This window comes from Pygocentrus nattereri, chromosome 18 (assembly GCF_015220715.1).
Source record: "Pygocentrus nattereri isolate fPygNat1 chromosome 18, fPygNat1.pri, whole genome shotgun sequence".
In the NCBI taxonomy this organism is placed as follows: Eukaryota; Metazoa; Chordata; class Actinopteri; order Characiformes; family Serrasalmidae; genus Pygocentrus; species Pygocentrus nattereri.
Genome location: NC_051228.1, coordinates 23422376 through 23437996, shown reverse-complemented (window position 1 = coordinate 23437996; position 15621 = coordinate 23422376). Strand labels below are relative to the sequence as shown.

At 38.4% G+C, this 15621-nt stretch overlaps 1 protein-coding gene across 6 annotated transcripts in view; it reads left to right on the top strand.

Annotated features, from left to right (window-relative positions):
• The window catches only part of LOC108433544 (spermatid perinuclear RNA binding protein), a 110093-nt gene that overhangs the window by 66512 nt on the left and 27960 nt on the right, over positions 1-15621 (top strand). For all 6 annotated transcript variants that reach the window (XM_017708178.2, XM_017708179.2, XM_017708182.2 and 3 more), the window contains exons 4-6: positions 8440-8687; positions 9225-9414; positions 12349-12493. In XM_017708178.2, coding sequence (XP_017563667.1) covers positions 8440-8687; positions 9225-9414; positions 12349-12493 — 583 coding nt within the window. The remainder of the gene's footprint in view (positions 1-8439; positions 8688-9224; positions 9415-12348; positions 12494-15621) is intronic.

The window sequence follows — 15621 nt, the reverse complement described above, 5'->3', positions numbered from 1 at the left end:
CTCTGCCCGCTACTGACACACACACACACTGTCTGATTTTTGGTTATATAGAGTTTAGTATTTTGCATGTATATGTAGAATTTGTGCCCTGAATATGATTTTTTTATGGTAAGTTTTGATATCTTTACCACCACATGAGTGAAAATAGAATGAGGCAACAATGTTCCAGAGACAATTATGCACTTCTTTACCCTCTACCTGAAGCTCACACTTCTTGCTAAAAGCATATGCTGACACAGAACATGTAGGCTGGAGCTTAGGCCTGTCACAATTATAACATTTTAACTGGTGATAAGATGCTATACAAATAATTGCAATTAACAATTTAATTAGATTTTTTGTTCATTTGCAGTTATTATTTTAGCTTAGTGTAGACTGATAAAGTGGTCTGATTAGCTGTCTTAAATAAGGTGTTATAAGACCAGTTAGAAGTAAGAACTTCTTCTCTTGATTTTTAAAACTCGTGGTGTATCAATTTTATTTATTTTTTTTAACAAATAATTAAGATCAATAATAATTGCTGTGTCTACTAACACAATCAAATGCAAACATGTACTTGGGTGGCTCTTATTGTTGACATCATAAAACTGTAACATGGCTCATTCAAAATAAAAATAAAAGGGCTTATTGACGATTGATTGGAGTGAACATTGGCCAATTCCAAGCCTCGCTGATTTACACTGTTATCCCACAATATAGGCAGAAATGGAATGGGTTCTCACACCTGGCAACATGGCAGATGCCAGTGGCCTGTTTGAAAAAATGTGCAAAAGAGCATTTCAAATTATATCATAGATTATTTCATTTTGGAAATTTAGCCTACTAAAATAGAGGTCAGGACAAACATAAACCTGAACCAGGAAGCCATCGAGTTGTGGTTAGTTCAGGCTGACGTATGGGGCAGTTTACCTGCAGAGCTCTTCAGCTGAGTGCTCTGACTGGAAAGATCTTTCAATTGGGAAAGTGTAATCAATTCCTGCATCGCTTTCACGGCAACACACGCACAGATGTTGTAATGTAGCTGTGTGTTGTAATGTAGCTGACAGATCATACAGGAGCTGTAAATGCTTAATGTAATTAGTGACATCTAAAAAAATTAACTTAATTAAATGTGTGATCTCTTGGCCCATGAAGACCATCACTTACAATGAAATAGCACTAAAGGGAAGTTAGTCAGAAACTTCAGAGTAGGTAGATGTACTTTTGTATGTACACTATTCAAACAAAACATTCCTTATGGGGGGAGAGGACAAGCCAGGGAAGGGAGTGCTCTAGGCAATGTTCTGCTGGGAAAACCTGGGTCCAAACATGTTTGCAGTACCAGGTTTGCCTCTTCATGGCAGTGGTATTCTCCACTGGCTGTGGCCTCTTTGAGCACTGCACTCATTGTTTGGGAATGGTTTTAGGAACAAGAGTTCATTTTGGCCTCCAAAATACACATCTTTATCTAATGCTCTGAGTTGTTGACAGTAATGTAAAAACATAGGTTGAGTTTGTTGGCCTGGTTCTCTAATGTTTCTGACCTAAGAAATAAGCTCTGCTTAGTGCAGGCTAAAATTAGTTGAAAGAAAAAGTATTAAGTCAACAACAAAATAGCGTGTAAAAATAACTTTAATTGATAGAAAATGATGCAGCTAGTCTTAGATGTTTTTAAGCAGGAGTTTTGGGTGTAGGCCGTTTGTATTTTGGTCCTGTAATTTCACTGATTGCTCCCTTTTCCTCTGGGTGTTTTTGCTGCTGGAAGTCCTGAAATACATGTGTGGTGCTGCCATTTTAGTTGTGATGGACTGTCTGTGGACTATGGTCTATTTTGTTTGTTCTGTTTGTTTCAGATTCATTTTATTTTATTTGCATCATATCTCATTTTTGGCAGATGTTCACATAGAACTAAGTAGGTGACATGTAGCCTAAACTTTACACAGAAAAAAGCAGCCAATTTGAAGTCTTTATGCTATTCATCTTACTTTAGCTAATATTTCTAACCTAGTCACAGCATAACACTTTTCACCTCCTACCTTTTTTAACTTGTTCTATGTACCACATTATTGTTTTATGTACCACATTATTTGTAAGTCGCTTTGGATAAAAGCGTCTGCTAAATGTAATGTAATGTAATGTAACTTGAAAACAGCAAGTTTGAGTTGGTTAGCTTATGTCAAATGTGAAATTCTCTAAATTATACTGAAATTATTTTCCATTCAATCTTTATAACTAGAGTGTAAAATGAGCTTGAGTTTGATATTTATTGGTGTATGTCATGACTCTTCATTTGTGTTATAGCTGTGCCGTCTCCTGTGGGGTGACTCTCCTCCGGTGTGTGGTAGCCTTTAGACGGCTGCAGCACTCTTTTGACTAAACCGATTAGAACCTCTGACCAAAATGTCAGATGCAGACTCTACACTGCTCTCTGGTGTATAATGTTAAGAGATGAGATAAATTGTCAAATGTCCATTTTTTTTATTTTATTTTATTTTATAACCATTTGATTCTTTGAACCAATTCTTACTCCTCCCTACAAACTAGTTCCATATAACTATGTCTACGTTCCCACTGTTGTTTTTTTTGTTGTTGTTGTTGGAGAGTCTTTGTCTTTGTGTTAGGCTTTTTTGTGCATTTTTTTATGCTGTTTTTTTTTTCTTTTGCATTGTGTCATTGTTTGCCTGAAAGGCTGTAGCATTTACTAATGTTTTAATGTAAAAGCTTGTGTGTGTGTGTGTGTGACAGTGTAATTAAGATGCAGAGCTCCTCCTTGGCTTTTGAACACACTAGTACACATTCCAGCAGAGAGGCTTTATGACTGTGAATTGACTCCTATTAGAAACGCCTCATAAACTTTACACTCTCTTACATACAGAAGCTCTCAAACACTTGTCACTGCCAATAAGCGCACACAAAATGCAGCAAACTGACTATGAGAAAGTACTGAATAAATGTCAGAATATATATTAATGACAAAGTGTTTGATTTAAATGTTTGTAGAACGGTATGTCAGTAGTATTGGTGAAGATTAGCTGCAGGATGCTGACATATTAGCCAGCAATTGAGAGTTTCTACTGTTATATTGTGAATAAACAACAAAATAAATTGGCATAAGATAATCGCCCAGGTCATCAGACCAGAACCTCCACAATAACGTCAAATCCACCCACGCTGGTTTCTGGGTATATTCTGTCAGTGATTTTTTTTTACAGTTTGTTTGTAGCGCAGCTGTGTGCTGCTATGATTAAGAATTAGAGATGCATTATTATTTGGTACCTGTTGCCACAAATAGCATTTATCCAGCAGAAATACTATACTGTGTCTCAATGACAACACATAACTGACAGCGCTATTTTAACGACTGATCTGTTATTTTAAAAATCATTGATTGATGTGGAAAGTTCTGTTTCATTAAATTGTTACGAGTAGAGGATAAAAAAGTGGTGTGGCTGGATTTTTATGCCTGGGTTTGAGCTCGATGCTTCTTAATGCTTTTAATGACATTTCATTTGTAGTAAAGCTGCTCTTTGCACTACCTGCTGCTGCTACACCTTTCCTCCAGTGTGTGGTAGCCTTTAGACGGCTGCAGTAGTCTTTTTGGTTCCTTCTTTTGACTAAACAGAGTAGAACTTCTGAACAAAATGTACATTGCAGGCTCTTTACTGCCTTCTAGGGGAAAATAGAGCTATAGCTAAACTGTTGGTCAAAAGTTCTGTTCTTTTTTTTTTTTTTACTTATGACTGAAAATTCTTGCTTATACCTACAAACTGGTTCAGAATGTTTGTTTGTTTGTTTATCTATTTATTTATTTTTAACTAATTATGTTTCTGTAAAACTTATGCTTCTTACACTTTCTGTCAACAAAAACTCTTCTTTAAAGCCAAACTGCTTCTAATGAATGAGATCCAAATGGAAATGAGTAAGCACCATCACCTCTGATTAACAAGATATTTTTGCTCTTCTGCTTTCTCTCTGTGATATCTCACCTCAGACTGGGTGGTAGGGTGATATAATCAAATGACAAATAACCTAACACTGATCTCTGAAAGATGAGCATGGCCTATGTTTGCAAAGATAACAGATAACAGCCAAGTTTAATTTTAAACAGCTTGCCACATAATATTAAAAATAATTCTAAATATGGTTGTATTTGTGCTTTGCTGCTGTTGGCCAAGGATGGTTAAAACCATTAACTGGTACAAAACAGTAAGTAACCATTATGCTCCAGAGCAAATTTCCCACTTTCTCTTTCGTGGGTTTCCTAGATTGCAACATGCTGTATGTGGAAAATTCCTGTGTGAGGAAGTATTTTCCCAACAGCTTAAGTGTCCCAGTGGTTTGGACAAGTTGTCAAATTGTGACAATATAATCCTTCATGGTTTACCACAGTTATTTATGGCTTAATTCCAGAGCACTAATGACTGAAAATGGGAGCAATGTAATCACCAATTTTTCTATTTAGAAACAAGAAATTCTGATTATACTTTTTTTAGGTATGACCCGGCCTTAATCTCCATCTTCTTTTTTGTCTTCGACCATCGTTTTGTCTTCTCCACCATTTTCTTTCTTTACTCGTTTTTCGTCTGAACTAGCCTCAATGTTCATTGTTACAGCGAGGAAACTTTATTTGCTTGTGTTTGTTCCCATCAGCCTATATGGATACTGAGTGACACTGAACTGTTTGTACATGACATTCATACAAACAAATCTGATACTCTAGCTGGCAAAATGTGAACCCAGGTTAAAAGGAATAAATTCAGCTTTTTATGAAGCACCACTTATACAGCCCTGTCATGGTGAAGATGGATGAATCCAGTTTTATGTCTATATTCTGTTAAAGGTCACTCCCTCTCCAGGGAGGTGTGAGAGAATGGCACTGATCTGATATTGTGCAGATCTGCTGTGGAGTATAGATCCAGGCCAGAGAAAGGTAACGATGGCACTGTGGAAGAGATGTGGCACTGAACTCTGAAGAAAGGATATAGAGGAGTGAACAGGCAGGCAGTGAATGGACAGGAATAAATTAGAGGGATATTGTGTTCCTTCACCTTTCAGTGGCTCAGCAAAATCTGCACTAATGTATGAAGCAGAGAAGCCTTTCCGTAAGAATGCTGAACTTTAGAATGATCTGAATATGGAAATGTGTTAATTTAGTGCTTTAACCCAGTGAAAGACTTCTCAGTTTGAAAAAAATGCAGTGGAGCAGTCCACACAGAGGCACCAGTAATGAAAGTTTGTGAGAGAATATTTTATCTCACTCCTTAATTGTGTATTCTTAAACATTACATTACCTGCTCATGGACCGAACATTGTATGAATTCCCAAAGTAATATATAATATAATATGAAAATACACAGTAAATTATAAGACTGTTTCAAAAGAGAATTTGGTAGAAATTTTACTTTTACACTGTTATAAATAAAGGGGCCACAAAGGGTTGTTTGAGCAATGTTACTGAAGATCCATATTTGGTTCCCTATATAACCATCTATGAAAAAGAGAAGTGTGAGTTTTAGGAACCTTTTTAAAGGTTCAAAGAAGCTTCAGATAATGTAAAGATTCTGCCATTTAATCTGCTCTTTTCTGTTACATAACATATTTCTCAGCACTGATGCTGATGCTATTTGTAAAGAACTGAAAAAAGATGGTAATTCATAGATTTTTTTTTTTTCTCACATCAGCCTTTTTGAACCAGAAAGCACATAAAGGAGAATGCCATACATTGATCTCATTCTGTCCTTTCTTTGAGTAAACAAAACAAGCTTATAAAATCAGAATTGTGCTCTTAGAGCTTGCACACTCATGTGGGAAAAATCTGCATCCAACAATAAAGGAAGCTTAGAGTATCTTTTATACAGTGGATTTATTAATAAAAGATATTGGAAGTAAATTCATTATGGGTCATTACAAATATTTTGCTTTAAAAGTACCAAGTCGTCACACAGTGAGAAACAAAAGAGTCTATAGGAAAAAAAGATGCATCGAGATGCATTGATAATCGTTTTATAATCGCATCGCAGCCCTCTGAATTGTAATCGAATCGACTCGTGAGGTGCCTACAGATTCCCACCCCTAGTATGAACACAGAATTGTTATAACCAGAATTGAAATATATGTGTTTACATTGAGTATTTTACAATGGCTATTGAAGTTGCTCAGCTAGTCATATTTTAGAACCAGTGCTCTCTGCATAGAAACATATGAATGTCAGTATCAGTCTCTCATGGGTGGTGAGGGAGGATGAGTTGCATGAAGGGAGGGCAAGCAGGACCCCTCTGTAGAGCATAAGGGCCAGAGAGGGGAATGAGAGGTTGATTGAGAGACACAGACAGTAGTTCGATAACTGAATGTCTCAGGAAGGACAGAGAGAAAGAAGAGAGGATGGACAGATGGATGGATGGATAGATAGATGGAGACAGGGTGCCAGGGCTCAGTGCCTGATTAAAAAAGGTTGCAGAGTGCCTGTCACCAAGCTGAAATTGATTTTCCACTTGTAAGGATGATACGCAGTGTACACACACACACACGCGCGCGCGCGCACACACACACACACATTCTGTGATTGGCAGTGGAGGCAGGCAGGTTAATGCAGCATCCTTGTGTTCGATGTTCTATAATAAGTGGCTTAGTTTTGCTAGCCAGACTTCTGACTATCACTAGAGATTCTTGTCTTTTGCCAGGAGGGCACACTCACAGGACAATAAAGCCAAAACAGGGTATGTGGTTTTTAAACCGCTATTAAACTGCCGTTACAAATGCATACAGTTTTTCATTAACAAAACTACGTAGGTGTGTTTAAAAAAACAAACTTTTTAAACTAAAACTTTTTTTTAAATTTACAGGCTTAATTTGCTTCTTTATGATAAACAAGCACCACCCATGTGGTCACTTTTTCTCTCTCCTAGCTGTCTCATTGGCTGTTGCCTGAATAGCTTGTTCAGTTACATCTTGAACCATCTTACACTACACGACTTGCAGATATTTCAAATAGTAAAAAGCATTATCATCATCATCATTGTTAACCGCTTAGTCCACATAGGGTCGTGGTAGCAGTTGAAAGAGCAGAGAATCCCAGATGACCCTGTTCCCCGCAAATTCCTCCAGCTCATTCCCGGGGACCCCAAGCCGCTACCAGGCCAACTTGGAGACATAATCCCTCCACCATGTCCTAGGATGACCATGGGTTCTTGTCCCAGTAGGCCGTGCCTGGTACACCCCCCGGCGTCCAGCGGGCATCCGGATCAGATGCCCGAACCACCTCAGCTGGCTCCTGTGAATGCGGAGGAGTAGCAGCTCTACTCTGAGCTCCTTCCAGATGACAGAGCTCCTCACTCTATCAAATAGAGTGTAGCCCACCATCCTACGAAGAAAGCTCATTTCCGCCGCTTGTATTCATAATCTCGTACTTTCGGTCATTACCCACAGCTCATGACCATAGGTGAGGGATGGGATATAGACTGACTGGTAAACAGAGAGCTTCGCCTTATGACTCAACTCGTTCTTCATCACTACAGGCCGGTACAGTGACTGCTTTAGACCACACAAGCCCTTCTGTCACAACAAGGCCCTGATCCAGGAAGGGTAAAAAATCAAACGTGTGAAAATATTAGAAGGCCTCAGATCACACTGGAGCTCACACAGAATGCTATAGCTTGACTCGTTTCCCTCTTACACAAACAGATCATCCGCAGTGTCAGATACATACGACCCAGTTTATGTAAAGGGGCAAATTGGGGTTAAAATCACAATAAAATCATGTAATACAGGCCCAGCTTAAGATGTGATGCTGCAACTGTTTTCTAGTGGTAATTAGCTTGATGAACCAAAAGTGTGGATATCCAAAATGTGCTTGGCAAGTTTTTTTTTTTATATTAATCTGTATTATTTACTTGTCTGTATTTTCTGTAATCTAGTTACATAAATTGTAATTTACATAAACTGTAAATTCTTCATATATGCGAATGTACTTTAATGATTGCCATGTGCGCTGTGGAAGCACTGCTCATGTAGATATTTGTTTAGGCTTCAAGGTGAACTTGATTGATTAAACTTTAATCAAGTGTTGAATACATTTTTCCTCAGCTTTTACCTTCCAAACACATGCATTCCCTCACTTTCAAAGACATAGAATGAATAGCAGAAGTCAGTGAAGGCAAAAAAGTTAAAAGTTGGTGAGATGGGAATATGTGCGGCAGGAAGGCCAAGATTGACACTGAGTGCTTATAAGAGAAAAAGGCTGTTTGTGTTTTAGGATTACAAGTGTATCAAAAGATTAGCCGAAAGTAAGCATGGATTTGGTCAGTTTACTTCCTAAAGGCAATTCCTAATGCTCTTAATTTTGGAAGGGCGCATAGATGTCTGAATACTTTTTGTACATGTGTGTGTGCTGTGTGTGTAGTGCTCCAGGACAGAGACTCTGAACCTTTTTCTTAAAGTCTTTCTCCTTTTCTGTTCACTCAGAGGTCCATCCGCTCATTCGGAAATGATGACCGTCACGTGATGGCCAAACACTCCACCATCTACCCATCCTCCGAGGACCTGGAGGCTGTACAGAGTCTTGTCTCCACTGTCGAGTGTGCCCTCAAACATGTCTCTGATTGGCTGGACCAGTCCCAAGGTGGTCAGCCGAACCCAACCAGCACCCAAGAGGAGGAGGCAGAGGCGGAGGCAGAGGCTAGCACTGACGAATCAGCAGAAGGAAGCACCAAGTGAGTGTAACTGCAGCAACGGCTGGGAGTCACCTAAATATAACTTAAATTACCTAAATTATAATTTTTTATGCTGAAATTATTTCAGGGGGCTGTTGACCAAAATGACAGACCTGGAGTTCAGAATGATCCATATACTCTTATGTCAGTATTGCAGTATAACCAAAATGATTACTGAAGTCAGTAATGTTACACATAGGGTCAGTTCCCCAGTCCCAGATTAAGCCTTAGGCTAGACTAAAAAGACTAGGCTTAATCCATGTTTGGGGAATTGACTGACTGTGCAGAGCAGAATGTGCTTGTATTTGTGCAGACTTGATTTAGGGATTTATGTGTATTATGTTTCAATTTTATTATGTAAACAAAAATGGCATTTCCATAAGTGTTGTGAAATAATATGTTTTAAGATTAATAACTAAATAATAACTCAGGAGTTTAAGGGGCTAAGATTAATAACTATGTGAATATTATTATAGTATTATAGTATGTATAATGTCTCTCCTTCTCTCCCCCTCCCTCTTTCTTTCTTTGTTTTAGTGAAGGCAGTAGCAGCAGCAGTAGTGCTGACGGAGGCAAAGTTCTGTGTGGAGTGGTGCGGATTGGCCTGGTGGCTAAAGGGCTGCTGATAAAAGACGATATGGATTTGGAGCTGGTGCTCATGTGCCGAGAGAAACCCACACAGACGCTGCTGAGCACTGTCTGTGACAACTTACCCCAGCAGATTGAGGTACAGAGACCGCAAACATAATTCTTTCCTCATATAAAGATTGAACTGAAATAACCCTTATTAAACTTAGCATCTCATTGGTGATCCATTCAGAGTCTCTGTCTTTGACCCCTTTTGTCTCATTGCAGTCTGCCCCCGGAGTAGTTTGTGTGAATGCATGTCCATGTTGGTTATAGCAAAATGGATGAGCATGTGAAATTGGAGTTTTCTATTTGCTACTATGAATTCTATTGCTGTATGAAAGACACTCCAATGGCGTCTTTATTGTTGGCTGCCCTGTTATAGGTTCTGAGTGAATGAGCACACGTGTTCATAATGCAATTCACATAATTTTTTTTCAGACCATAAAGTACAGTCCTAGTACATGTTGAGTGTGATGAACATGTAAAGTGTTTAGTGTTGCAGGTGCTGCTGACGGGGGAAAAGCACAGAGACTAACACACCCAGTTTGCTTATATTCATTGTGTGTAATTAATCTAAACTTGCCAGCCAGGGTGTTTCTTAATGAGACATCTAGTCAATGTCTGCTAGGATGGCGGAAGGGCATGCCATACCTAGTTGGTGCTTATACACACTCACACACACTCACACACACACACACTCACACACACACACACACACACACACATACACAAAACCTCATATCTCCAGATTGTTAACTTTACATGAGAAGGAAATAACCTACTTCACTTTTAATGCAAATCACTGCAACAAGATTTTCTTCCAAGTCATTTTGAGTCATTTCTTTTGGTCCATTCATCATAAAATTTACACACAATATAAAGGGCAACAGGAGATACAAGGTTTTCTTCTGACAACAGCGGTGTGTGTGTGTGTGTATCAGAATGATGGGGGTATTAATAATATAAGGAGGGTTACTGTCTCTCAAATGGTGACTTCTTTACATATTTAGCAGTGAGGGGGGCTGTGTGCCCCTCTCCAAGAATGATTACTAATTTTTAAATTTATGCATATGCATATTTTTTTAATATATTTGGGAAAGTCTTTCTAAATTGTTTTTTTTTCGCTCTTCTCTCTCTCTCTCTCTCTCTCTCTCTCTCTCTCGTCAGTCAAAGCATTAGTGAATGAGAAGCAGTACATCCTCTGTATGCATAGAGGCAAGAATGAGACACTATGTGTCTTCCCTGTGATTACTGCCTTTCACACAGCCTGATACACACTGTAGATCAGTGGTGGGGGAAAAGTAATTGAATTCTCTCGTTTACATGAAAAGAGCGGCAGAGATTGGAGGTGTGTGTGGCTGGAATTAATAGAATGGATTATAGTCCAATCTAACACTGAGCCTGCATGCCACACTATATTATATTAAATCAAACCTCAACACTCTCCACGCCTCCTCATAAGCCTCTCTGTGTATGCATTGTGAGCATGGACCATTACCTAAAACCACTGGCTGATTCTAAGTTTTTAGCCTTGATGCTAGAATGTAATAATGTTATATTGAATTGAAATGGGTTTAGGTCATGCCAGCCGTCCATGTCACTTCGCATCTGAATACAACAAACTGCACCACTTTTCACACAGCCGTTAAAGCTAAAAGAGCAAAGATACCTCAGAAAGAAATCACATTTTTGCGAGCACCTGAAATGATTTGAATCATTTAAAAATGATTGAATGATGGTGAAATTAAGATTTCATGATTATTTTCTAAGGAATCTAAATTGAATTACATCCCTGTGAATTTAGCTTCGAAAACTATTCCAAAAACTATTTTGATGCTCAGTGTGTCCCTGAACCGCCTACTTCAGTTGAAAGGGTCCATTTGACCAACATGACTAGAGACTGCTGTTTTTGTGAGATGTGTGGGGTAGCCAATTTAACTGTAATAAGCAAACATGCAAATATATAAAAAAGAAAACTGTTGAATAACTATGAATAGCTATTCAAAATGTGATAATTTTATTGTACATTACATCTTGCTCCAAAAGGCTCACTATTGCCATGGGATGGGGGTATTGGTTTGCAAAAGGGTTTTCTGCCAGACTGATAAACAGTGCACAGGAATGAGTAAACATAGACTTAGACATGTGGACTGCTAATCAGATTTTAACTGACAAAATACTGACCATCTTAAGGCATTTTTTTTCTGCACATTAAAAAAAAAAGAACAGATTTGGCAGGACTTATTGAAAGAAGTTAATTTACCACCTACTTAACAGATGACTAAAATAATCAACATTGTCTTTAAAAGAAACTGCTAGGTGCTATTGATGTTAGAATAGCTAGATAACATCACCTTAGCGAACTCTTCACAAATTCTAAAAATGGCATTTACTGTTAATGCAATATTGTTGGTGACTTTATCACCTGAAAGAGTAAATAATTAGCTCATCAGCTGCCAGTGTTGGAATAGTTAACAGAGAACTTATAACCGATAACAGCTCAGGATCAAATAAGCAATCTACTCAGCTCAGCCACATTGTCCTATGACATGTTTTCTGCTTCATTTTCATTTTAAATAATGTGTGTATTTACCACAATCCAAGTGATGAAGGGTGATATTTCTACTCTTTATTGCTCCATCAGTTTGTTTTCTGTGATTTGTTTTTTGAGCAGTGGTACACTGTGAAATTATTTATTGATTTACTTTTCGTGCTTTTGTCCAGTTTTATCTTTCTATCTGTCTTATATAAGTTAATAGTGTTTATAATTAATGTGTAATAATTGAATTAATAATTATAAGTGAGTATGAATGGCCTCAATGATCAGCTCTCCAACTAGTCAACACGCAGTAGCAGTGAGGATAGCATCCTACTGCATAAAAACCTGTTTGGTATAGAAACATTCACTTTTCCATTCAATTTTATTCATTGAGGTTTGCAGGTTTTCTTCTAGCACTCTGCTCCCCATAAACTGGCTCTGGTATTGTGATTTCTTTGTAACACTGTTTCCTTTGACCTTGACCACTGACAGAAGCTGACGGAGGAGAAGTACGAGGTGCAGTGCTCTATCCCCGAGGCAGCCATCCTGGTTCGCAGCACAACTGAACCCAAACTCACACTGAAGGTCACACTCACCTCTCCACAGATGAGAGAGGACAGCGAGACAGGAGAACAAGGTACAAACGTGTGTGAGAGCAAGTCCTAAGCACAGAGAAAGAAAAATTTTGTGACTGAAAGAGGATCTGGGCAAAGAAACACACCGTTTGCATGAACATAGGAAGGCATTCATTCTCCATCACAAAAAATAAACAATTACACTCACCAACTTAAATGCAAATACACCGCTCTCCTGCCTTTCTCAGCACATTTGCAAAAGATAAAACATTTTTCAGTATTACTGGCCTTAATATTTTGAATAGCATTCAGTACATTACATTTTTTAAGCCACAAAAACTGATGCGCAAACTGCAATAAATTAAAATAACAAGGGCCTTTTGATAGAGAATCAATTGGTCATATATGGATAATGTTAAAAATAAATACGTTATAGGTGGTTTAGTTGAGTAACTTGTACATTTTTGCTAGGCTTCCACATTACTTCACCTCACAGTACAACAAACTGAACTGCTTTCCACTTTGAAGTTAAAAGAGCAAAGATGCCTCAGACAGGAAACACATTTGTCGGGACACTTTAAATAATCAGATGTTAAGAAATATGTTCATAGATGAATATATGATAGGAGACTGAATGGCCATAGAGACTCAAAAAGTTTAATGAAACCTCTCAAATATGTGAGTGTAGCAGTACTTATCTACTAATACCGTGAGGCTCTGATGAGAATGAAGCTTGTGAGCAGCTCAGCTTCAGCAGGATTGATAATACATTGTTACATATATACAGCTGTATATATTTTGAACTGCAGTAATGAGCAAACTTAAAATTATGTGTAATTAATTGTAAATAATCTTGTTTTTAGAGATAATTGAGTCTTGCCAAAGGCTGTTTGGGCCAGGCCTAATTTTCAGTATCTGTGTCATTCTTTGTCATTCACACACACAAACACAGTGGTCTGAGTGGGCTGCTTTCTCCCTCCCCCTTCTGAGGGAGGAGAGGAGGGTGGGAGGACGGAGAGATAAAAGAGGAAACCCCTCATTTACACACACACTTGCTCTTACTGCATATGAGTCTCCCTCTCTCTCACTCCCTCTCTCTCATTCTCGTTTTTTTTCCTCTTTCTCGCTCTGTTGTTTTCTGTATTTTTTCTGTCTTTCTTGCTCTGTTTCTGTTGCTTTTCTTTTTTCTTTTTTTAGTTTCTTGTCTTTCTTCTTTTTTGTGCTTTGTCATTCTTTTTTCTTTGTTGCCTCACACCTTCCATAGTTTCTTCGATCCTCTCTCTCTCTTGCTTGGTCTCTCTATTTTCTCTTTACTCTACTCTCTTTCTCTCTTTGTCTGTGATCTGATCTGCTCTGATGATGGAGATTGTGGTGGGAAGTGGAACAGGGGTGTATCCAGGTTTAGAAATCGATACTCTCATTGCTCACTCACATCCATCTTTACTACACTTCCACTGCTGGACACTGTGCTCAAGTGAGGGATGACAGGACAGAGGGAGAGAAAGGGCTGACAGGACGGAGGGAGGGAGAGAGGGATTGGATATAGATCACAGCACCTCTCGTATTTCCTCAGCAGGGTCAAGGGCCCTGTCCCTTTGAGGTACGGCTCAATCTATGATCGTCCAGATAGGACTCATCAGAACACACACATACACACATGCTTGTTTTTATACATTGTCAGGACATAGTCATACTTAAAATTCTTATCATTTTTATACATGCAGTACTATGCAGAAGTTAGAGAATACCATTCGTAATGCCATTCATTTAATTTCTGGTAAAACTGTCATACACACAAGCAGCAAACATATATTTAACAGAACATTACACAGGAGCCTCAACTAAATATAACAGGATTTAGTATTAAGTGTACAATCTTTTCCTTTATGATCCAAGTAATCTCAAACACATTCAGTGATGTTGAGGTCTGGACGCTAGTGGCCAGTCCATTGTTCTCAATGGACCTCAACACCTCTCAATTAATAACTTGTTGTTTTGACTGGAAATGAAAATGAATTTATGAATTTGTGAATTATCTCAGCCTAACTCAAGCTTCAACCTCAATAACTAAAAAGAAATGTTCTAAAAAAAAGACAAAATAATTAGTCAAGACCAATTTGTTGGTACTGTGGGTTATTTTCCAGCTTTTCCACCAACTCAGACCACTTTTGTCCTGAAAATGTACAAAAACAAGCACCCACAGGCACATGCGCACAGGAGGAGAAGTAGATACAGCATCCCTGTCGGCTACACGCTGCTTTCCCCACCCTAATCTGTCCCAGCCCCCAGCTGTAAATATTTTATCCCCCACCTTATGTCCACCAGTCCACCAATCAATATTCCGCTGTTCTAAATCTGCCCGCAAAGAGGAAGTCAAAGAGTAATTGATTTTCCTGGGCATATTTGTAATGGTCCGAAAAGCACACTCTAGGAGGGGGGCAAAAAAGTGAGCCCACATCTACTGTGGATCATCGAGCAAATGAAGAATTTGTGTGTGGAGGTCTAATTGTTTACAGTATATTTTATCCTAGATAAAATCCTTTAATTGAATTGTAACAAAGTCTTAGGCTGATTTGATATGAGGCATACTAAGCGTTTATATGACAGATCATATAATAATCAAGCTTATTTTTAAATGTTCTTTGATAAAAAATTAACAGTAAAGAATTGGTTTTCCTTTAACCAGTCTGGGGGGAGGGACAGAGAGAGAGAGAGAGAGAGAGAGAGAGAGGAAGAGAGAAAAGCTTTATATCAAGTTGACAGACGCTCCACTTAAGAAGGTCTCAGCTGTGTTGGTCTGATTAAAACCCATCCAGGAAAAGCAAAATAAAGACTAACGTTCTCATTAGCAGCACATGATCCTCCACATAAGCCTCTGTGATTAATCTCCTCCACTCCTTTCCTCCCTCTCCACCATTTCCTTGAAGCGTTACCTTTTCATTTATTATTTCTTTATGGCGTTCATTGTGCACGCACTATATCAAAGCGCAGCATCTTCATGAATTTCTGCCCGGAGATTGCTTCTAAGGAGTAAACAATGCAAGAATTAACTAAATGAATAAAAATATTCAGCTTGAATAACTGTTTGGGTGGAAGAGAAGAAGAGAGATCTTTTTCTGTGCGCATGTGTGTATATTTGCGTGTATACATTTTCTCTTCTTTCTCTCTGATGGATGTAAGTGTTCTAATG